We start from the raw sequence: 25,937 nt of genomic DNA, 5'->3' as shown, positions 1-25,937 counted from the left end.
CCAGGATGTATAAAACAGGCTATGCAAGTTCATTTGGTTTAAATTTATTGAAAACATACCTTGTGTTAGTGTATGTATATGATAATGTAACATTTTTCTAGAGTAGTTTTAGCTCTCAGCACAAGCAGGTTATTTCAAATGTGTATTTATTTTTGTGTGCTTTTATACTGTATACTCTAACTAATAGAAAATTAGACAGAATATTTCACTAAAAGATAAACCGTTATTTATGACAACTATTATATAGTACTACTTTTTGTTTTCAGAATGGAAACATTTTAATATGTATTTGTAACATACTCCCTCAGAAAAGTCACCATTAACGTAGACCTTGCATCTCAGCAGATCGATACGTATGGTTTTGCCAATCAGATGGGACTTTTATAAATTCAGCCAATCATAATACAGCTACAGTACATCCAATTCTGTGACTCCAGTAGTACATACTGGAGAAAGTGAATGGGGTCAATTTGATTTTATGTTTACTTCAAATGCATTGCTATCTGCTTAAAGATTAAACTGCACAATGACAATTTATGACATTACAGAATCATTTTCTTTAAAGCTGCTTTGAAACGATGCGTGTTGTGAAAAGCGCTATACAAATAAAATAAAATGACTTGACACAGACATGAGACTTGGAGCAAAAGGCAGCAGGTATTTTATAGACAAGCACTTAATCCTTAATGATATAATATTACATAGTTTAGGCAAGTCTCTTAGATTCTTTAAACAAAAGAATACAGTCAATCCTAATTCTGATGTTACAATGCATCTTACGTTGAAATACATCTATAAAAAGTATGGTAGTTTGCTTGGCTAAAATAAAGTGAGAGGGTACGATACTAGTCTATTCAAGTTATATACAAAGATTCAAAAGGCTAAAATAAATTACTAAAAATAACATTGAATTATTTTTAACATGACCAGGATAGTTGGGCATGTAATTTGAAATAATGCACCATCAAAATATCATTATTAGAAGTTCATTCAACTTTCTGATGTAAATGGCATCACAGCATACATGCGTCACATGCATGGGTGGAAAATTAATGCTACCTGCATAGATGCTTTTGCAATTCTCTGTTTGTGTTTGTCTGAATAGCATGTGTTTTATAAGGGAAGACACTTTATGGAGGTGTCTTTCATTGCTCTCTAGTGGTTAAAAAGCTACAGTACAGTGAGCACACATACCATGTACAGACAGGTACATTGTGCAAACAGCGCTATAGTCTGTATTTAAATAGTTCTGAAAAAAGGGAAAAGCATGAAATTATTATTTCATCATAAAATGTTATGGGTTGTGTAACATTGAAAGGTCATGAAAGCTTAAAGAGATAGTTTACCCAAATTTGAAAATACTCTCATCATATACACACCCTCATGCCATGCCAGATGTGTGACTTTCCTTCTTCTGCAGAAAACAAATGAAGATTTTTAGAAGAATATCTCAGCTTTATTGGTCCTCACAATGCAAGTGATTGGTGACCAGCACATAAAAAGTACATAAAGGCATCATAAAACTTATCCATATAACAGTGGTTAAATCCATGTCCTCAGATGCGATATATGTGTGGGTAAGAAACAGATCAATATTTAAGTATTTTTTTACTATAAAACTCTATAAAAAAAATGTACCAGCCCCAAACAGTAGGTGGCTGAAGTGAAAGAGATGATTTACAGAAAAAAAAACTTCTATTGATCCATTTCTCCTCCATACCTATCATATCACATCTAAGGACATGGATTTAACCACTGGAGTCTTATGTATTACATTTATGCTGCCTTTATGTCCTTTTTGGATCAAAGTTCTGGCCACCACTCACTTGCATTGTAAAATCTGTATTTGTGTTCTGCAGGAGAAAGAAAGTCATTCACACCTGGGATGGCATTAGGGTCAGTAAATGATGAGAATTTTCATTTTTGGGTGAGCTATCCATTTAACAAGAGTTGGCTAAGACTGCTCTAAAAAAGGTAACAGCCACAGTATTCTCTATATAATCAAGTTTGCTTAAATCACAATCTGAAAGTGCCCAGCACTGTCAGGGTTTTAAAAACATAAAGAGTCTTGCCAAAATAGTGTCTGGAGGGAGGCAGGGATTCCACTTGCAGTAAATAAACCCATGTTAAGTACTGCTTTGGAAGCCTGTTATTCAGGGTGCGCCAGAAGATATGCTTTGGATCATTGCAATGACCAGGTTTGAAGTCCTCAGTTGGTTGTCCTCTGATCCATTGGAAGACTGTCCATCAGGCACTTTAGTTGTTCCTCCCCGAGTTTGATCTTGTCCTCAAGCTTGCGTTGCTCAATAATGAGGGCCGACTTCATTTTTACAAAGTGCTCATAGTCAGTCATGCTCTCCTCTGCCAGGTAACTGGCCAGGATCTCGTAAACCACACGCTCTCTCCTGTCGAGGTTCTCCTTCAGCTCCTTCGCATCCTCATGTTGACGGATGAGCAGTTTACGCTTCTCTGTCAATGTGCGCTGTAGAAGGAAGAGGAGGATGAACATTTGATCATATTTGCCTAAAAAAAAGGATGTCAACTAAAACATGAATATATGTGTAAGTAAATACATTTGACTTATCTGGAAGCCATTTTTAACCCACCGGTATATAGGCCTACATTTCTACAGCCTTATAATACTGTCTTTTATCTACACTTTAATCAAATTACCCCACAAGTTTCCTGCTTTCACAAATCTTCTCTCTATCTAGGATAGAAAGCATATCTACAGTATAACTTTAACAGAGTGCAAGAGAGCTTGGTGGCACTTCCGGTTTGCCATCTAATCATTTTTGGGTGAGAACAGACCAAAATGTAATTCCTTTTTCACAATAAATCTTCACAGCAGTCTCTTTGGCAATTATGATTTCAAGCTCGATTACACTTCAGTTTTTCATTACGCACGACGCGTGTTCCAGGCATAATAAACACCGTAATGACATATCTCTACACACTGCCTGAAAAAGTTCACTTACACTTTCATCTGAATCGGTGTCAAGGGAAACCGTTCAAGGGAGACCCAATGTGTGCGCAATAGAGACTGAAGAACATGGCCGTTCAGCAAGCTAAAGCCAGGTATACTTGCAAAGACTGAACGGCAGCCAGAGAAAATAAACTTTAAACTTCAGCATTTTATATCTGTATGTATAGGGTCTAATAATGCATTGGAATTGTACACTTAAGTTTCTATTGCCAATTGAACCTGCCCATTTGATGGCATTTTTATGGCATGTTTACATATACTTGTATCAAAGATTAATACGTGTATAAATGTGTCTCATTAACTCTATCTACACACAAAAAAAACAAAAACACTGAACATTTTAATATGTATATACTTTAATTACTCAAATAAATAATGACTAATCAATTTCTTGCAGTCAAAGTGATGATTTTTTAATGTTTGTTGTAACGTATCATGTAACAATTTAATCATGATTAATTGCAAATGATCACAGAAAACTGTGCGATTAATTAGTTACAAATTTTAATCGTTTCACAGCACAAGTTCACATCAACCATCAGAATGAGGAAGAAAATGTGATCTCAGTGACTTCAACCATGGCATGGTTGTTGGTGCCAGAGGGGCTGGTTTGAGTATTTCTGTAACTGCTGACCTACTGATTTTCACGCACAACAGTCTCAAGAGAATTTACTCAGAATGGTGCAAAAAAAGAAAAAACATCCAGGGAGCGGAAGTTCTGTGGACGGAAACATCTTGTTGATGAGAGAGGAGAATGGCCAGACTGGTTCGAGCTGACAGAAAGGCTACGGTAACTCATATAACCGCTCTGTACAATTGTGGTGAGCAGAATAGCATCTCAGAATGCAAAAGATGTCAAACCCTGAGGTGGGTGAGCTACAACAGTAGAAGACCACATCAAGCACTTTATTAGGACCACAGTGTTTCTAAAAAGGTGTTCAGTGAGTGCAAAAAAAAAAAAAAAAAATATATATATATATATATATATATATAGTTATACAGTTATATTCGTGCATATAAATGAAAATAATTAAATATCATACTTATTATCTTTTTGTGAAAAAAAAAAACATGCTTTGCTTATTTATTTTTGGTTGTCGAGGTAAATATCGAGGTACTGCATGTTTCAAATTTCATCAAAGAGCAGACAAATACTGATATACAATATATGTAGGCTATATAAATAAGCTCTAGTTCTACCCTGTTCCTCACCCTTTCCTCCATTGAAGCATCATCCTCCAGGCTGTTGAGGGCATTCTCTACTCTGGCCAGGCGTCCAGACAGAGACAGCAGAAGGTTGACCACTTTATCAAGGTCTCCCACAAACATACGGAACTTGTCTAGTTCATTGGGCTTGCAGACACGTTGTACGATGGCCTCCACGTCCTCCCCAAGAGCATTGTTGTCGTGCACGTCATCCTGTAGACTTTCCTGAGCCTCCCTTAACACCTGCAACTTCTTGCTGAGGCTGTCAATCAACTCATGCTGCCGAGAGAGAGAAAGACATCCATCATCTTCAGTATCACCACAACCAGATGAATACCCAATTATGATACTCAAAACCACAAAAAGTACTGTGGAGGTATGATGTACCGTGATGAAATCAGATGATAATCCCATGGTACTTTGATAGATGGGATGTTGATGTATAACATGTCCATGGACAGTTTTTAAGTTAAACTTCAAGTTTATATAAATGTACAACCTTGTGCGACCAAGTGTCCTTATGAAAGTACATTGTGTTTGACTTTGCTATACACTACACATAATTAAATTACATTTAAAATGACTGATCTCAGTTCAGTACACTGTGGGTTGTCAGTAAAGAGTTAAACTTTTGATGCACTGAGTAATGTGACATAACAACATGGCTCCGATCTCAATGGAGTTTGTCTTTCAACATATCTTTATCTGGTAAGAATCCTCATTAAGTTTGTACATTGAAACCTCTTTGTATCAAACGAGTAACATCTCTAGTTTCATCCGATATTCCACCTTGATAATTTTCGGACTTTCTATAGCTTGGTATTACGTAAAAGTTCACAATTTAGGCCAGCTTTTTGCATGTCTATTAGGTGCTAGTAGTTACAAATCAAAAAGGGAAATGAAAATTGCCTGCAGTAGTCACATTTGGGTCTCAAGAGGATAAGAAAAATGTTATGGTTAAATGCTACGACCTGTCATTTCTTTTAAGATTTTCACCATTTTCAAACACCTTTTTGTCATCAATAGTTAACTTTAAACAGTCCTGCAGTTTGACAAATGGATTTTTAAAAGTAGAAATAATTAATGCATTCTCTTTAATTAATACAAAGTAATAGAAACTGAATTTATAATAAAGTATAAAATATTTAGCAATGACGTTAATAATAGTTTTAGATAAAGAATTGGATGTCACACCATTTGATGTACAACTTGGAACAACTTCCCATATACCATGGGACTAAATAATGACCATATTTACAGTATATACACCACTGTATTTACATGGTATTCCAAGCCACTTCAAAGAATACCATGGTATTACCAATACGTAGTACATGTAAAATGGTAACATAATGGTACTTTGTTGCTGGTGAATTTAATTGAAGTCACTTTACAAGGCAAATTGGTAGAAAGCATCTGATTGCAAAATGCAACGCATGTAATCAGATGTACTTCAACTGCTATGTTTTTGATGAATGAAGAACAGAGTGTGGGAGGTTGAGATCTAAGTAGTACCTTCTTGCTGGCGAGATCATTTTCATTGTCCTCTTCCATTTCCTCTTCTGACATGTGCTCCACGCTCTGATCCTGCATATCCTTCATCTTAATCAACAGCTCTGCTTTAGGTGCAGATGTACTGTAGTAAGTTGAATTGGTCACTAAGGCAGTGGCCGCCACCGGACTGTCTTCCTCTTTCCTGAGAATCCACAGATGAGTGTTATGAGAAAACATAATCTGAAGGATCCAAATACCACTTTATGATTTTTTAGGGTCCAATGCCAAGATAAAGCAATGTTGAGTCTGCCCAAAGTAGAGCAATATAATTGAAACTAAACATAAAAGGCATCATAAAATTCACTGTAGGAAGTATATTCATCTTAAACAGGGTTAAAAATCTAATTTAAGAATTTAAGGCCATTTTCAAGACCAGAACAAATAAAATTAACACTGTATCCCCATACCAAAACAAACCAACACAATCTCAAAATAAATCATGAAATCACAGACTCTAACTAATACAGGCAGGGCCACACATTCAACATGGCCTTAATATTGCTTATCAGAAAAACAGTGTAGGATATATGCATGTTTAAAATACTCAAGGCATGTTTTTACAAATATACTGTATATCACATTAAAATGGGTTTATGCTGGTTTAACTTTTAACTTTAAAGGCACTTTAACTTTTAAAACTTATTTTGAAATGTTTGTGCTTCACTGCTTCCAGCTTCTCATTCAAACAAATAAGGGTTATAAAATGTGCACTCCTACAATAATCTACAACTTTTTACAATATAACAAATTAAAAGTAAACATTGTAATATTTCATCAACACTATATTGTTATCAACAGTTGATCATTAGTGATCGCTTGTCATAAATTTCCGATATGGCTTAATAATTGTGAACTGCTCTGCAACAGCTGAAAACACTCACAAGCCCCCATGTGCTTGGAGAGAATACAACAGTGCCGCGTTTTCAATTTGAAGGATGCAGCGTGTGCATATATTTAATTAAATTGTATTCTTTTGAAGTTTGATAATCACATTAGTTCATATCATGATTCCTGTCTTTCTGGCCCCAAACTTAAGATCTCTTTAAATATATATAAATTTAAATGAATCATTTAAGATATTTTATACTTTTTATGACATTTTAAGGATCTGCAGGAACCCTGTTCAACAACAGTGTGCCAGATTGCTACATGAGTTAGTGCCCCAGTTTTCAACATGAAAAATAAAACATGCCTATGAATCATAACTTTATTGAGGAAGCAAAATCGGACTGTTTATACTTTGAATATCCACTAACTGCCATTCTTAGCATTTTATGAAAACCACATGGGTGGGGTTCAACAATAACACTGACTTCCTGATTAAAATATATATATATACATATACAAGTAAGATGTAAGTATGTAAGAGGTACTGACTTCTCCACAGAATTGCGAGGGGAGAGCTGTTTAGGTACAGCCTTCCTGCGTTGTTGAGCCTCCTCCAGTAGCTGCTCTCCCAGAGGGAAAATCCCCTCCATCAGATCCATGGTGGTTTTCATCTTGCTCTGGTCTAAAATTTCCACCAGGGTTTTGTCCTTGTCCATGATGTCTTTAGCCAGCTCCAGTCTCTTTTCGTCATCCTCTACCCGGGAGGAATGCAAAGACATTCCGTTGCTGCTCTGATCCGATAAAGGGCCCGTCTTCAGGCTATGTACCACATGAGATACAGGGTTCATATTGGCTTGTGGCTCCTGTTCTTTCAGAAGTCCCATGACTGTGTCTCTTGGTTCAGGTCCTTGGTCCTTTTGCCTTGTGTAAGTACAGAACAGAGAGTACGGCTGATCAGGGTTCCCCAAGCTCTGAAAAGGAGTTACTCCAGATTCTTGAGAGCTTAGTGGACTCTCATTGGACAAGTCAAGGTACTGTCGACTTTCTTTTTCTGTGTCACTCTCGGAGTGGACAATCTTTATGGGCACTTTTTTCACTGATGTGTTCTCATCTTTATGCCTCTCCATCCTGGAAAATGACAATAAATAAATAAATAAATAAGAGAAATTATGTGATATTCTGCTATAGATAAAATGCAAATAATAGGGTTCCCACACTTTTTGACCAATGGAATAACATAACTTTTTAATTACTTTTCCACTTGTTTGTGAATAATGGATGAGCATTTTTAACATTTATTTTGGCTAATTCGCTTACTAGCCTTGAGCTCTATTTTCATGAGTGTGCAAAGTGCAGCGCTGCAGAAAACCACTGTGCGCTACGTTTTACCCAATTTTCTTGGGAGAGTTTATTCTAAGTGCAATTATTGCCAGTGCAAAGTGCAAGTAGGCGTGGGTGGGAGAGTTTGCACTATCTGTGGGTGTATGCATGTAAACGGTGGGTGTATTGTTGTATGTTAATGAAGTGGCGCAAAGCACAATTTGCTATTTTCCTGAGAAATTTATACTCGTGTTAAAAATTTTCAAAAACATGTTTGTTTTCAGCGCAAAGTCTAAATTGCGTATAGCATTTGCAGTTTGGAGATTCCACCAGCAAGTGGTGGTAAAGTTCATGTCCAAACTCTGAAAATATAGTGCAACATCAATCACTGTTGTAGCCGTTTTATGGACAAAAAAGATTATGCTATTTGTTTTAAACTATCTATAGGTCATGGTTTATTTTTCAATTATTATTATTTTACATTTACAATTGCATTTATGATCTAATTTTTATATTTGTATCCATCTATTTTTAAGTCAAAAGTGGCCAGTGGAAGAAGTTGGAAAGGGTAAAATGTTTGGATTTGGTATGATTTTTTTGATCACTGTTATTTTGATTGTATTTTCATTCAGTTTCCAGTATAATTTCAATTTAGAGATAAATTATTGATTACTTAATATATTTTTCAAAATCAACCGGTAAAAGAGAAGTGCGTGCTGATTTAATCACTGTTAATACTAGTCATGATTTGTGTGTCAGTAGATGAAAATTATTTATAATACTTTCTCTATAATTTAAAAGAGCCTACATCCAAATTCTGACGAGAACACATTATCCATGTGTCAGAAATATGCCTGACATTCAACAAAGATTTAGTTAATGCACAAAAGAACACAAGTACATTTTTCTCTTCTTCTAATTCATTGCATAAAGCAATCTACATAACCAACTTTTAATGAATGTTTGGTCTTAGTTTAAATCACTGGTGCTTGATTAGAAATGAAATATATAATATGATGCAAATGCTTAGCGCTAGCACTCTTAAAATAGGGCCTGATAGATTTCAATGTGTGAAAATACTCTAGTTGATGCTGTTGTTGTTTTGTTTTTTTAATAATATGAGCTTTTATTTCAGGATTTGTACACAGAAAAAAATATCCTTGTAAATTCTTCTGATCAAATCCATACACATCCATAAATATAATTAAGAATCAATTGGCACAATGTCACTGAAGCATATTTTGCCCCTGACCAGAAATCTGGTATTCACCTCACCCTGGACTAGTGCCTGTTAAGAGGCACCTGAAGGCTAGAAACTAGAAGAATACTAAAAAATGTATAGTAAACATTCTAGTAAACATCAGTAAAAATAGAGGAAAATCAACAGCAACTGAAAATAAATCCCCAGCAATGATAATTTGCTATGGTCTTCAGTTGAGGTTGGAAATATTCCACTTATGCCTGATCTGAAGAACACATGGAAAACCTGTAGTAAGGACACATATGAATAAACCCCTTGCATGTGCATGAATACAATAAAGAGACAGCCAGAGCAGCACTGTCATTAAATTACTGTGCTGTAGAGAGTTTCCAGAGATGGTTGCAGCCGAAAGGAGCCCAGCTGTGTTCTTCTAGTGGAAACCTCCTCAAATTCCAGCAGACCTGAAAGAATTCCTGAATGGAAGAACTTTGCTTTAAAATACAGAGAGCCTTACCTCCCAGGAGCTTCATCCTGTATGGAGACGGAGACAGGGGGCTTGTCCGTCAGCCTCTGGGGAGCGAACTGGGGTGAAAGCGAACGCTGCCCCTCCATGGTGGGCTGGGTCAGGCCAGTGGTTTGTTGGGTTTGCAGGGCAGTCGGAGGGGGAGGAGGTGGAAAGGGAGGAGGCACAAGCTCTTGCTGTAGCTCCTCCTCCCCGCTTGGCCCTTTGCTATAATCCAAACCCTTCCAGTGAACTGTGGCTGAGACGGGGATGGAGGTTAGATTGTTGGCAAGAGGGAGTGAGGCCAAGACTTCTCCTTGTGTTCCAGGCTGGACCTCCCAACATTTTCCAAGAGGAGGATGTGTGCCCTCAGGACATTTGTACTTATCCAGATGGGGCAAAAGAGATGCCTGGAGAACACAGCTCTTATTTTTGGAAAGAGCTGATGGTTCACTGCGAGTGCTATTGTCAGAGAAATGTAGTCCAGGTTTATAATGACTGGCTGGAGGATCTGAAGGCTTTTTCTCCAGGTCTTCAGTCAAAGCTGAAGGAGGTGCTTCTGGTTTCTCCTTGTAAATGAGATCACTGTATCCTTTTTTATCTAACCTGTGAAAACAAATGAGAAGTGCTTTGATGTGAAGTACTCAATCCACCAATGCACGCTACCAAAGATACATTTATCAAAGGCCCAGACTTTCAGACAGAATGTATTTTTCCTTTTTGGTGCACAAAGCCGCACTGTATTGAGCGTAAATCGATAGGCAGGCAGACATTTGTCCTACATTTCACCATCTCTCCATGGTTACTCCCAAGCTGGCTGTCTTACCCAGCATATTTCTGTTCCCACAGGCCTGTCATGCTGTGAGAATGAATTATCTTTCCCCTGCAGCAATAGGCTAGGAGAATGCTTTTCCCCATCTCGATTGTTTTTGTTTATGTTTTACTCCTCCCTGTCTTTGAACTCAGATATTATAACTCATGGAGGCAAGGAGGGAAAAAATTATCTTATGTCACTATTTTGTATAAAATAGCTTACTTTGTAAGAGCTTAAATTCTTACATGAATTCATTTCAACTGCTTTTATTTTCAGCAAACTTAACATATGTAAATGTACACTCACCTAAAGGATTATTAGGAACACCTGTTCAATTTCTCATTAATGCAATTATCTAATCAACCAATCACATGGCAGTTGCTTCAATGCATTTAGGGGTGTGGTCCTGGTCAAGACAATCTCCTGAACTCCAAACTGAATGTCAGAATGGGAAAGAAAGGTGATTTAAGCAATTTTGAGCGTGGCATGGTTGTTGGTGCCAGACGGGCCGGTCTGAGTATTTCACAATCTGCTCAGTTACTGGGATTTTCACGCACAACCATTTCTAGGGTTTACAAAGAATGGTGTGAAAAGGAAAAACATCCAGTATGCGGCAGTCCTGTGGATCGAAAATGCCTTGTTGATGCTAGAGGTCAGAGGAGAATGGGCCGACTGATTCAAGCTGATAGAAGAGCAACTTTGCCTGAAATAACCACTCGTTACAACCGAGGTATGCAGCAAAGCATTTGTGAAGCCACAACACGCACAACCTTGAGGCGGATGGGCTACAACAGCAGAAGACCCCACCGGGTACCACTCATCTCCACTACAAATAGGAAAAAGAGGCTACAATTTACAAGAGCTCACCAAAATTGGACAGTTGAAGACTGGAAAAATGTTGCCTGGTCTGATGAGTCTCGATTTCTGTTGAGACATTCAGATGGTAGAGTCAGAATTTGGCGTAAACAGAATGAGAACATGGATCCATCATGCCTTGTTACCACTGTGCAGGATGGTGGTGGTGGTGTAATGGTGTGGGGGATGTTTTCTTGGCACACTTTAGGCCCCTTAGTGCCAATTGGGCATCGTTTAAATGCCACGGCCTACCTGAGCATTGTTTCTGACCATGTCCATCCCTTTATGGCCACCATGTACCCATCCTCTGATGGCTACTTCCAGCAGGATAATGCACCATGTCACAAAGCTCGAATCATTTCAAATTGGTTTCTTGAACATGACAATGAGTTCACTGTACTAAAATGGCCCCCACAGTCACCAGATCTCAACCCAATAGAGTATCTTTGGGATGTGGTGGAACGGGAGCTTCGTGCCCTGGATGGGCATCCCACAAATCTCCATCAACTGCAAGATGCTATCCTATCAATATGGGCCAACATTTCTAAAGAATGCTTTCAGCACCTTGTTGAATCAATGCCAGGTAGAATTAAGGCAGTTCTGATGGCGAAAGGGGGTCAAACACAGTATTAGTATGGTGTTCCTAATAATCCTTTAGGTGAGTGTATGTATGAACACAAAAGGATTCAACCACTCAGACTTTCACAGACATGTGACTAACAGAAATGGATTAATGTGTGTGTGTGTGTGGGGGTAATAAAAGTAACAGTCAGTATCTGGTGTGGCCACCAGCAGAATTAAGTACTGCAGTGGAACTCCTCCTCATGGACTGCACAAGATTTGCAAGTTCTTGCTGTGAGATGTTACCCCACTCTTCCACCAAGGCACTTGCAAATTCCCAGATATTTCTGGCAGGAATTGCCCTAAACCTCACCTTCTGACCTAACGTCTCAGACGTGCTCACTGGGACTGAGATTCAGGCTCTTCGCTGGCCATGGCAGAACACTGACATTTAGCAATCATGCAGAGAACAAGCAGTATGGCTGGTGGCATTGTCATGCCGGAAGGTCATGTCAGGATGAGCCTGCAGGAAGGGTACCACATGAGGGAGGAGGATGTCTTCCCTGTAACGCACAGCGTTGAGATGCCAGCAATGATAACAAGCTCAGTCCGATGATGCCGTGAGACTCTGCCCCAGAACACGATGGACCCTACACCTCCAAATCGATCCTGCTCAAGAGTACAGGTCTCTGTGTAATGCTCATTCTTTCGATGATCAAAGCGAGTCAGACCATCACCCCTGGTGTGACAAAACCGCAACTCGTCAGTGAAGAGCATTTTTTGCCAGTCCTGTCTGGTCCAGTGAAGGTGGGTTTGTGCCCATAGGCGACATTGTTGCCTTGTGATGTCTGGTAAGGACCTGCCTTACAACAGGCCTACAAGCCCTCAGTCCAGCCTCTCTCAGCCCATTGCAGACAGTCAGATTACTGAGAGAGGGATTGTGTTTTCCTGGCGTAACTCGGGCAGTTGTTGTTGCTATTCTTTACCTGTCCTGCAGGTGTGATATTCAGATGTACCGATCTTATGCAGGTGTTGTTACACATGGTCTGCCACTGCGAGGATGATCAGCTGTCCATCCTGTCTAACTGTAACGCTGTCTTAGGCGTCTCACAGTACGGATATTGCAATTTATTGTCCTGGCCACATCTGCAGTCCTCATGCCTCCATGCAGCATGGAATGTTCACGGAGATGAGCAGGGACCCTGGGCATCTTTCTTTTGGTGTATTTCAGAGTCAGTAGAAAGGGCACTTTAGTGTCCTAAATTTTTATAACTTGACTTTAATTACCTACGGTCTGTAAGCTGTTAGCGTCTTAACAACCATTCCACAGATGCATGTTTATTAATTGTTTATGGTTCATTGCATGGACAATATTGTTTAAACCCTTTCCAATTAAGATCTGTAAAGTTATTTGGATTTTTACAAAATTATCTTTAAAATACAGTGTCCAGAAAAAAGGACTCTCTTTTTTTGCGGAGTTACTGCCGTCTGGAGTAAACAGGTGGTACTACAAGCTTGCAATTCTCAGGAATCTTCATTATTACGGTCTGGGGGTATTACGATTAATTGCGTACATGTTTTTATGCATTATTTTTTATAAAATTAATCGCACTGAATTAACGCATTAAATAGACAATATATATATAGTGCCACCAAATGGTATTTCAAATACACACACACACACACACACACACACACACACACACACACACAATATTATAGGTTTTAATAAATCTGAACGGCACAAAAATATAGACACCAACAAATTCCACTCACACATACATATTATATTACCTGCTGGGTGTATAGAACCAGTGGCTGTGCTCAAAAGAAAGAGACATAATGAGATTTTGACTGGGGAAAAAAGAGACAAGCAAAAGTAAAAAAAGAAGATAAATAGTGGTTGGAGACAGAGAGGAATATACAAAGACAAAAAGTACAGACAAAAGTGTAGAAAAGATCAAAATTAGGAAATGGCAGATGCAAACATTCAGTAGCCTCGAAAAATAAAACATGTTTAGTCACACTTGAAAATGTATGAAATGTCACTGCATAATCAAACATAATAAACTTCTTTATTTAAATGCTATTACTGAATGGGCGTGTGCTATCTTGCCAAATATAACACTTGGTTTGATATCTTGTTATACAATGTAAAGACATCCATGTTTAAGTGTAACCAAATATAGTTAGTGACACTGTATTGAGTATGATCATGAACAGCCATTCATTATTTCTTGTAAAAAGCCAACTTTACAAAACATGCTTTCATGGCAGTCATCATTAGTTTAGTGAGCATTGAGGAGTAAAGCATTCAAGGAGGAAAGCATGCTTGGATGAATTCTCCATAAAGTCTTATATTATTTAGCATACATGCATTTGTTTTCAGCATGAACTGGCATGCAGAGTGTCTCCCATAACACTCTGTAAGCACTTTGGAACACCCAAGCTTTAATCAAACACATCAGTCTTAAATCTGTCAAGTGTTACCCTGCTAACTTTAATAGTTTGATCAAGTTTTTAAGACAAAACCTTCTCTTCAAGAAATGTCTAATCAGGAGACATTCTAATCATCTTTCCTTGTGAATAAACAACAACACATTTTCAAAGATTATTGTGCATTTTACTTGCAGCCATAGACCAGTATTCCTCTATTTAGTACAAGAGGTCCAGGAAATTCTCACTAAGTGTACACAATCACACCTCTGAAATTAATCAATGGCAGTAAAATACAAAGATGAAAAGTACTAAAACACACAGTCAATAAAGCTTTGGACTCTTAAGTCGCTCTAAGACTAAATAGTATTCTATTCTCACCTCTGCTGACTGGGGTGTCTCAGCGACAGGTGCTTCCTGGGGCCCTGAACATATCTAATCTCACCTGGGAGGGGCTATAATGCTTATAGCTTAACTGGCATGTTTCCAATTGGATTTATTCAACACTTGCTGCACTCATAAAAGTCAACAGCAGCAAAACAGTTCTGCCAGATTTGATAATTTTCCCTCACCTTTCATTGTTTGGACAAAGAGGTAGGCCTGCCCATAACTCATTGCATGGCACAGATTTCTCAGTTGGGATGCTCAACAAACAGAAAGTTGAAAGTGCCACAGAGCCACAATGTTTACACTTTTTAGCGAAAAATCAACTTACAGTATTCTCTTCACATAAAACTGGAACAGAAGTCAGTATTTAAGCATCGCAAAAATTACACACAGCAGCTTTAAATAACGATTTCTAAGAAAATTCCTGTGTGATGGAATAAAGATGCAGGGCTACAATATAATTCATAGCTGGCCACAAACAGTCTCAGCAGTAATCATGCTCTCCACAACACCTTAATTACAAGCAGGAATCAAAACAAAACCTTTCATAGGGGCCAATTTACAAGGCTTTGGATGATGGATGTTCGGCGGTTACATGCTTATTCAAGTTTGCCACTCCTTACATCTACACAAAGTAGTCAGGAGAAGCCAGTGGATGAAATACCTGAAAGTTGAGATTATACTGTATCAAGGGAATGTTGAAAATGCAAATAATTTCTTGGGTTTGCAAAGTATATATATGTTTTCCATGAAATCAGTCAAGTGTGAAGTAAAACTATGAAGTTCAGGTATTATTTCATTCCACTATTCCCTTTAAGAGGTATTATCATCTTAAAAACAGCAAAACTGTCTGTGACATTAGAAAATGGTACTTTCATAGAAAAGAGTCAAATTAATAGAATGGAAACAAAATTAAACTTTAATATGGTGTAACATATAGCTTTTTAATGTAACCTGAATCCTTGAGAGCAAATATACACTGTGTCCTAATTCTCCACCTAAAGAACAAAGCTTGCAGGTAAATGAGCACTTTACATATAAATGGGATAATATCTTGATTAACCTACAATCTTTTATTTGCCTTAAAATGCATATTCAAAGGATGAAAAATTATTCTTATACTGTATGTCTGCATTCATGTTGGGTTCTTCAGACCAGTGGATCTCAACTGGTTTTGTTTCAGGACCCAGATTTTGGACATTAAGTGGTGACCCAAAACAGTCCCAGAATTTAGTAAACTTAAATGTCCCCAAAATTAAAAATGTAAATGTATTAATATAATTTTAAATAAAACTAATAATAATAATTACTAATAATTCAATATTTAAAATAATATTAATCTCATAATTCTAAATTTAAAGCTAATAATTTACCACACAAACCATGTTAAGCTGGTTGAACACACGTTTAATGAATTAATGGTTTGAGGATGATGATGCATCTGTCTAACTTTTACCAAATTCTTTTTTTTTTTAATTGCAGCATGTACAAAATCATACATAAACTGCAACCCTAATTAATGTCTTATTAGTTATTTGTTTTATTTGTGTACTGCAATGTGCTTTTCTGTGTATAGTGAAATTGTTTTCCTACTTAGGAATATAAATTGAAATTATTTGACATCACTAGAAAAAGGCACCACCAACAGCAGTAAAAGGCAAATAATAATAATAAAAAATTATAATAATAATTTGCATGTCTCATCATCTCAGGCTTTAGAAATGTGTTAAATGTGTGAGGATGTGTACTGTATTCATCAACTTGTTTATAAAGATTATTAAAACTGCAGCACAGCTCATTTAATTGAAATCTGCTGCTCAAAAGAACCCGGAAGTGCAGTTTCCTGCTATGTGACGCATTGTTTACTCAACTGGTCATGACCCTATCAGAACAGACCTGTGACCCACTAGTTGAGAACCACTGGTCTATACCACAAGGTACTGTAATTCAGTAATTTGTAGAATCAATCAAACATTTATGAATAAAATCTAGACAGGAAAAGAAGTGATTTTAAAAGTTGTTAAGTTAACTGGAGGTCATTTAAAGCTCAGCTTTATACTGTTTGGAAGTTTTCCAGCAGTGGAACTGTAAAGCTGTGATGCTACATCTCTGCCAGTTTGATGCATTATTGAAGCACAAAATAAACACAAAAATCCTCTATTAGTCATCCAGATGGTTTTTTTAAATTCCATTTCTGGTTGTGCAATACAAGCTTTAAATTGGATTAAGTGTTAAAGTTCCTTCAGACTGTCATGAAATACATGCTTTGTTTGATTAGCAAATTCTTTGCATGGTAAAGTGCTACCATTCATAGATCTTCAGGGATAAAATGCAATGCATACTAAAAGCATTACATGTATGAAATGCTCTAAATATGGTAAAACTTGAATTGAATCAGTAAGGTCTTTTTCAAGTTTAAAAGACTAATAGGCTAAACATATCTATAAAAGAGTTCTTACAGGCAATAGAAGAGGAAAAATAAAATGACAAAACCTTTCTTTATGGGCTGATTGGACACTTCATATGTCCTATACTCACATGCCCACACTTAAAACTATCTCCACCAAATACAAAGCCCACTCAGTGAGAATAGCTGTACTGTCTTAGCTTGGCTAAATCCAAAGCTTTTGAGGACCATAAAGAGTCTACTGTTTGTCTTTAACCCAGTGAGGGCCGACTAATGGCACTTTTCCACTGCACGTTATGGTTCGACTCGCCTCAACTCTACTCGCTTTACTTTTCTGAACTTGCAATTCCATTGCAGTTTAGTGCCACCTCAACATGGGTGGGATTATACGCTGATTGTCATAGTTGCGCCTCTACTGCCGTGATATCATCTTAAATGCGACACAAACTGACCAAAACAATAACACAACCGTTAGCTGTTAGTTACAAGCTCATTATGCTGCATAAAGCAGTTGTTGCATGGTGATTTTACACAAGTGGCCTGGTTGTTTTAGAAGCAAGCTTCCAGTAGCTGTCAACTAAATAAAGTGAAGCTTTCAAGCAGAGTATAGAGTTAACGTAACAAAATGTACCATCCTCCATCGTGGCTGAGTCCAGGGCACTCTCCCTCCCATTGCTCGCCGGATTAGATAGTGTCCATTTGGTCGAAAGACTTCCACTTTTTCTTGATGATTCTGTAGTCACTTTTAAGTTTTTTTTTACTTTTCCCTACACTGTTGGTAAGTCCGGTGGTAGCCGTGTGCGAAGGAGACACTTCCTGAGAGACTTTTTCGGTTCGCTCATCGCTAACGAGTAGACTGTCTGCACCTCTTTATTGACCATGTGTGGTTTTGCGCACAGCCATTTCTTTTTTCACAATTCGAAAGCGAGTGAACAAATGATACTGTTATTGCTGATGCTAACTTTAAAACTAGTGGGTTGATGTCGGAAATCCAGGGAAGCTGGTAGTGACGATTCTCCCTGACCAATCAGTGATCTGCAGGATTTTGACGTCACATTTAGTATCGGCTCGGCTCGCTTGGAACCTCGACTGAGGTGGTACTAAAAATAGCATCAGGTACCAGGTACTATCCACAGTTAGTCAAGTCGGGTTGTACCGCGCAGTGGAAAAGCCTCTTAAGTTGCTTTTTTTGTGGATTTCTGTCTACGACAAAGCCAAGATCATAGCCATTAGCACTGGAATAGTTTCACTGAGACACAGACACAATATAATATATATAATAACTATATCATTTCTATTACAATTGGAATTGATTTTCATTGCATTGCAATTAATAAAAATATATAATATATATATATATATATATATATATATATATATATATATATATATATATATATATATATATATATATATATATATATATATATATATATATATATATATATTACTCACCCTTTTTCATTCTTATCCTGGTCGAAGAGATTTCTCTCAGGTTTGGAGTAATCAGCTGACTTCTTTTCTTGAGCTGGAACTTTCTAAGAGGAATATAATGCAGATAAAACTTAACTTCCTTTATCTCAACTGCTCTAAGATTTTCCTATTTTGAGGCTACCATTCTAAATTATTTTCCAGTTTGGTTTAATGTTGATATGATTGATCTTACTTGCAACTTGCTTGGTCTGTGGGTGTGTCTTTTTGTGCACAGTTTAATGTGTAACTAAGTTATGACCTATTGCTATCACTCATTAAACTATATGTCAGAACAAGTCACTTTGATTTAGGATTGAGCTGCTAAATAAAAACTCTGACAACAATAGTGCATTTTAGATTAAGGGGTTTCTGGGTGCTTAAAGAAGAAATAACCAACCTGACCATAGAAGTCAGCAGAAGGGGAGGACCTAGATCTTTCGTGCACACATGTGGGCTTACTCTGTTTTTCAATTCCTGTATCAAGGATGTTATCAGCAGAATGGTATTTTCCAGATACTCTTGGTTCAGTTGTGTTCTTCTGGGTGCTCCACTTGGCTTCATACTCTGCAAATGTGCCAAGTCTCTGTCGTTCTAGCATGGCTATTCGGTTCACTGAGTGAGGACCATCCTGACCTTCATCATTAAGGTGTTGTTCGCTGGGGGTTGTGCTTCCATTGTTACTCCGCCCAGCGGTGTTGCTCTTTGCAGGGTGGTGAATGCTTCCAGGCCTGGAATGTCTGGAGTATTCAAATACCTGCAGGTTTTGTTTTGGTGTGGGTTTAGAGAAGGCTGGTTTTCCTGTCGCTTGAAAGAATTTGCGATGATTTTCTAAGGTTACAGCATTGTCAGGCAAAGGGGAGTGTTCATCAGCTCCAACTTCATGAATTTTATCCGGCTCAGAAAAAGACAGAATTTTCTTTTCTGCAGAAAACCTCTTTCGACTTCCAATGCGAAGAATCTGATTACTACCAGAGATGGGTTTACCAGGCGTGATCTCTGATAGGATTGGAAGAGCAGGTGTCTCTCTCCAAGTAACAGCCTCAGTACCTGGATGCTCGAACAGCACTGGCTCAAGGTCTTTCCTCCTAAAGGATGTAGCCTGGAGGACTCTGGCTTGGGCTTCTTTTAGATGGTCTTTATAAGAATTGGAAAAAGAACCATCTGAGCAGGAAGAAGAACTCCCAGCGGACTTCCAGATAGCAGCCTCTTCTACAGCTTCAACAGGACTACCTAAAGTGGATGCACTTTGACTCTTCTGAAGCTGGGCTCTCCTCATCTGGATCTCATTGCGCAAAGTGGTGGCAAAGCGTTCATTACGTCTCGCCTGTTTGCCGCTTTGGCTGTCAAGGACTTCCTGTTGAACGCTTCCACTGTTCAACTCGTCTTGATAGTCATCCATGTCATTGTTCTCTGTGGCAAGAGAATACAACATAGGTGTTTTCTGGGGACATATCTTTGACTCATTTGTAGCTGGCAAAGGTTGTTTAGAGTACTCTTTAGAATGGAGATTGCCAGCACTTCTGTGTTCAGTTTGCTTACTGGGGGGATAACTACCAGAGTGCATATCTGAGCTGGACACATGGTTCTGCTTCTGGCTCCCCCTCAGCTCAGGAGGTTTTGCGGTTGTTGAATTGGGCATATTCAAGAGATTAGAGCTGATGCGATGGTGGTTATCAATCAGTTTGAAGCAGGCATTATTTTTCTTATGATCTGGGTCATGGTGATATGACTGAGGTGGAAAATACCTATCTTTAGTTCCTCCTTGAGAACCTACGGACATCCTGTCCCTTCCACCGTGTGACATTTCTGACACTGAAGAAGCTCTAGAGTCATCAACCCTCACTAAAGAACCCTGGGACATTCCCTGGGGGGTTTGGTGGGAGGTGACTCCATAACAATAGCTATGACTGCTTGTTTCAGGATCAGTGGGTAGACCGGACAAAGATGCAGCTGGGCTACTACCCTGAATCTGGCTCTTTAGCAGCACATGGTTGTTTGTGGGTAGCTCTTGCATACTGCTATAGTAACCAGTGAAAGGAGTCTTTATTGGCGGCACAGTTTTAGTTTGAGCATGGAAAGTGCTCTCATCACTGTATTGCCGTGGATGGTATGGAATATGGGTGTAGGATGGAAGTCTATCTCTGACGTCTGTGGTCGAGAGGGAGTATGTCTTGTCTGAGGACATACGCTGGGGATACTGATGATGGGTATCGGTTGAAATGTAGGAATTTGAGGAATCGTTTTTGGATGGCAGGTTATAATCATGTCGACCCTTAAGAGTGCTGTCATGGGTTTCTACAACCTTGTGTAGTCCTTTCACTAGAGGCTTTACCTGAGCATGAACTCCAAGACCTTCAAAGTTGCCTGAGATCAAACCCTTTTCATGAACCTTGGTAGCCACAAAACTATCACTGCGTGTAGGTGGAGTAGGAGGTGGGGTAGAGGATGCAATGTTTTTCTTCATATCTGGGACATGCCAGACAGGTCCAATATTAGCTCTTCCAGAGCTTGAATGCCGAGTGCCTGGCTGATTTTCGGTTCCTGGGTTCTCATAGCTTCCTGAACTTGAGGGATGATGCACGTTTCCAGGCCTTTCTTCGTGTCGTACACCTTCACTTAGGCTTCGGCTGTGCCTGCCATTGCTGTGCCTACCACTCGAGTCCCAGTGATTAATTTTGTACAGCATGTTCTCGGTGGATGCGGTGTTACTTTTGGACAGTGTGTAATCTGGCGTTCCTGAGCTGGTAGAAAAGGAACTATATGCAGAGTCTCGTTTACCACCACCCAAATGTTCAACGCTATTATTTTTGGACTTGCTCAGGGAAAGGCGGCCTGGTGGATAGGGATGAGAGCTGTGCCCTTGGCTGTCCATACTGCCCATGGAACTGAACTGATCAGACACTCTCTGTAGATTTGTTTTCTCCCATTCAGTAGAGAGGTCAGAGGAGAATGAACTAAAACAAAACAAAACATGGATAATAAGGCTTTAGACTGTATGAACTAGCAAATGTTACTGCAAAAAGCCATAAGAAAGGTTTATGCCTTGTAAATGTACCATTCAGAAGAAATGTGGGCCTTCAAAACTACATGTTTTTTTTTTTAATAAACAGTAAAAACAAACCAAAAATTCTAGGTGAATCCAATTACCTTGAATCATATTTTGTTTGCCGGACTGGTGAGTGTGTGGACTGTGTTTTGGCTTCTGAGTGACTCTCGTTGAACTTGGTTGCATGCCAGGAGTGAGGTCTGCTCATGGGTTCATTTCTCCTGTGAGCAGCAAACAGGAAAGAGAGAAGGATAGAGAAAGAGGCAGGGCAAAAGAAGATTAGAGAACAAGGCATCTGCACAGCAACAAAATGGCATCAACTGATAATCAAACACCACAACAACTATTCTGAAGGACAGAAGAATATCAAAAACATGGTACATGATTATGGAAAAACTGCAATGATCATGACAAGAGAGAAAGAAGTAGCCAGTGTTAAAGTCATTCACCATTAGAAAAATGTCAACCACAAATACAAGAAAAGCCGACGAACACCTACAAACACAAAATTAAATTAGCTGTAACCCATAAATTCATTTTAAATACTCATGCCATGGTAACATACCCTTTAAAGCAGTTTTTTTAATGCATGAAGTAAAACGTGTTTTTTAATGGTGATTGAATTTAATAAATTATCTGGTAGAAGTCATTGAATCAAACCCACTGTCCTTACTTACAATCAACAGTAAAATACATACTTTTCAATTGATACTACAACACTTTTGAAAATACCTAAACAACAAAAGCAAGAAAATCTATCTTGAACAAATGCAGACGAAACATTCTTAGAATAATATTGTACAAACTAGTGAAGAATGCAGAGCACATGCATGGTGGAAAGCTAATGGATGGAAATTTAAACTCTGATGGGATGATATCACAAGTTCTGACTTGACTTGATGGTACAAGAATGGATGTGGGTTTGCTGGTAGATACATTGATTCCATACCTCATGGAGCTTCGCAAAATCTTTGTGAGAAAGCTCCGGGCCATATGCACGTCGCTGTCTGATGGCATTTTCTGTGCTACAATATCCACCATTTTCATTTTCCTGAAGGGGGTTAAAAGTGAAGGAGGAAGGGACATAAAGTCTGAATCTTCAGTTCACTTTGACAGGGATTCTAGTGCTGTGAGCCAAATGGAGACATGAAAAGCCACCTCTGTGATGGGAAAATACAGACACACTAGCATGGGCCACAACACTGTCTGTAATTAGTCAAGCATTATACACAAGAACACAAACACAAATATAACCCTGCATAAACTCCATAACCAATTCAGAAAAAATAACCACAAAATGTTAGACTGAAACTTTTAACAATTGAAAAATATACCATACATTGATGAAACACAGACGATGCAAATAAACAAAGCCTGTGTTTGAAACTACCATGTCCAAACCAATATTGCTGAATCACTGCAAGCAAAGAATTTTGTCATGTGGTTCCTCAGGAAAACACCAGTCCCATCATGGGGTGAGGTCAAAAACCTCTTTAAAAAAGTATCATTCCTTTGATACACACAGTGACCTCCCCATTCCTTTTAAAAGCCTTTTCTTGAGGACTGGAGATCAGTAACTTATGTCTTAATGTGAATAGTGGACAAAGGGAGACATCTTGTGGCAAGGTATGAATATTACTTTTCCTTAACAAGTGACACATCTAGTGTGCAAACATAAAGGGGCTAGACAGAGAATCATCAATGAAAATTTCAACCTCTTTCTAGATCTGTTATTGTGATATATACCAGCTGCATAGCATCAATGAGTTTGGCTTCAGGCATTACTCAGCATGTTGCCCAACTAGGGCTGTCACGATTATGAAATTTGGCTGACGATTAATTGTCAAACAAATATTTGTGATTATAACGATTAATTGTCTGTTTTAGGGCTGTGAAGATTAATTGTCTCGTTAAGAGCTTTCAAGATTAATTGTCATATAAATTGTCATTTTTTAAGGTGTACTGTTTTCTGCATGTGTGCTTCATACACCTTAAGAAGTATTTTTACACATTTAACTTTAAATATATAAATCAAATAATAAAATTGGGATAAACTATGATTTCCTTTTAAGGCTTTAAAAACTTGTGAATGACATGAAAAGTAATGCTTTAAATACCCAAATATTTCAAAATCTTAAAACATGTCTCAAAAAAACAATTTACTAATATATTTGATAATTTTTAAACAAAAAATGATATATATTTATATAATATTTTTATATTATGCAAAAATAAAATATTTATTACATAATTTCTGCACTTTCACGTGCTATTTTAATGCTCTGATCATGGCCCCTAACCACATCCTCCACAGTTTTAGCAATAAATGCGTTAAAAGTATGCATTATTAATAAAAATGGTATACCCTTTCTTATATGCTGAAAATAGAACTTTCCTGATCCCTGACTTGTAAAAAAAATCTTTTATATGTTAAAAATATATTTATTTTTATCTTTTTGATTATTTGTCTCCTTTATCTTATTTATGTATACATTTTGGTTGGTTTATATGTGTATTTTATTTTCTTCCTTCACCTGTACTTGTCTTTATGACTCAGTGATTGCATTCGTACATTGTTTGATCTTACTGAACATTTATATTGAAAATAATCTACAGATTTAGCACCAGACGGTCCTTTACCCACCATAGGCACATTTTTCAAATTATATAAATTTTAAATTAGCGATCTGGAACAGTTTCACCATGACGCCTTCTGACCAGCTTAAATACGGGAAAAATGGCATCCTGTATAGTTTGGATATGGGACGCATATTTTTTTCTTTAAATACGGGACGATCCCGTATTTTACGGGATGAGTGGCAACCCTATTTATACAGTATATTCACTTACAATTCCCTTATTTGAGCATTAAAATGTGGTTGGAATTTGAATGACTAGTAATCGTGGTGCTTCAAATAACCATGCTTAGATCAAATAACCGCAATCAGATGGTTATTTAATAATCGTGACAGGCCTATGACCAACAGTTCCCCAAACTTAGTGCACCCACACTCGACATGTGACCTTTATGTTTTTGAGAGTCAAAACATTCCCAAGTACCAGAAATTAGGTCGTTCAACTTGGTGAATGGATTGTTAAAACAAAAATCTGTCACTTTGAATTTCATCACACTTTGGCTTTTACTCTAAAGCCCAAGTCTGAGGCTACCCTTAGGCCTTGAGGTGTTAGAACAACAGTCAGTCAAAGATATTAAATATTACTCCATTAAATCACAAGGTCAAGTGCCAGTCACACCTAGACAGTTAACAGTAAAAAACATTCTTTGATATACTACCAGAAGTAAAATAAAAACTACTCTGTTAACCCAAATATCGTTGACCTGCCCCAAATCATTTGCTTAAACCAGCCTTTACCTACATAAACTGATGCTGCCTAAAACAAGATATCATACACTTTCCCCTCAAAGTTGTAAATGATAGTAGAACAGATTAAATGGCAAATTATGGACAGAGTGCAAATTATGCAAATTATCCAAAAGACACCCTCTGCACTCTCTCAATGCTGCTCTCTTTTCCTGTGTAAAAGCTTCAAGTGAGTATCTGCTCACCATATATGGGGCTAGCTATTCAGATGCTAATAGCATTCTCTATATTAGACATATTGTCAGGGCTACAGCTGGTCTAGCGCAGATATGCCAGTGGTCCGAATCAGCGGCGCCCAGGCAGAATGGAGGCCAAAGAGGGGGGTTTCGAGAGGAAAGCACCCAATCAATGTTTTCAGAGCAAGGCATGTTTAAAAACAAACTAAATCTGCGTTGAAAAGACAACAGCCAATCCAATGTGCCCAACTGAAAATCATACAGCTCGGGAAGAGTTAAAATCTAAATAATATTCACCGAGGAACCAATGTGAAAGTGCTTTAAAAAAATTATAATATTTTAACAAGTTTTGAGATTTATTTATATTGATCTTGTTTACATCAGTTATGTTTGGTAAGGATCTGATGCACCATTTGATAAATAAACAGAAGTTACACTTGGTTTACCCAAGATAAATGCAACAGGTTTCAAATGAGGTCAAGTTTTGAACATCTACATACTGTCACATATAGACCAATCTGTTGAAGATCATGTACCTTTTGAAGTACAAGCTACAGTATATCAAACCTTTACAAACAATAAAATAATACAAGACTAAACAGATGTCAAGATAAAAGCACAAGAACAACAACTGGTGTGAGACAAAACAGACACCAAAGCAAAAAACTTCTAAACTCACCAAACAGTCCCTCAAGCGAGCATGTTTTCCAAACAGGTCCCTAAAAGAGCAGACCTGAGACACTTTGATAGATGAAATGGTAGTGAGAATCCGGGTTTACTCCAGAGGACTCTCCAGGCAGCA

At 38.0% G+C, this 25,937-nt stretch overlaps 1 protein-coding gene across 3 annotated transcripts in view; it reads right to left on the bottom strand.

Moving 5' to 3' along the window:
* Nucleotides 1–65: 65 nt before the first annotated feature.
* The window catches only part of LOC127654410 (protein Shroom2-like), a 68,457-nt gene continuing 42,585 nt past the window's right edge, over nt 66–25,937 (bottom strand). For 2 of the 3 annotated variants that reach the window (XM_052141571.1, XM_052141573.1), the window contains exons 3-11: nt 21,678–21,797; nt 18,928–21,484; nt 18,513–18,595; nt 13,622–13,681; nt 9,610–10,203; nt 7,124–7,702; nt 5,708–5,888; nt 4,199–4,471; nt 66–2,482 (exon numbers count right to left, since the gene is read on the bottom strand). In XM_052141571.1, the coding sequence (XP_051997531.1) occupies nt 2,210–2,482; nt 4,199–4,471; nt 5,708–5,888; nt 7,124–7,702; nt 9,610–10,203; nt 13,622–13,681; nt 18,513–18,595; nt 18,928–21,484; nt 21,678–21,797 (4,720 nt within the window). In that variant the 3' untranslated portion in view covers nt 66–2,209. The remainder of the gene's footprint in view (nt 2,483–4,198; nt 4,472–5,707; nt 5,889–7,123; nt 7,703–9,609; nt 10,204–13,621; nt 13,682–18,512; nt 18,596–18,927; nt 21,485–21,677; nt 21,798–25,937) is intronic. The other variant, XM_052141572.1, reaches the window with a different exon arrangement.

Source organism: Xyrauchen texanus, chromosome 13 (assembly GCF_025860055.1).
Source record: "Xyrauchen texanus isolate HMW12.3.18 chromosome 13, RBS_HiC_50CHRs, whole genome shotgun sequence".
Lineage (NCBI taxonomy): Eukaryota > Metazoa > Chordata > Actinopteri > Cypriniformes > Catostomidae > Xyrauchen > Xyrauchen texanus.
Note: the sequence above shows the minus strand (reverse complement) of the source record. Positions and strands in the feature narration are given on the sequence as shown.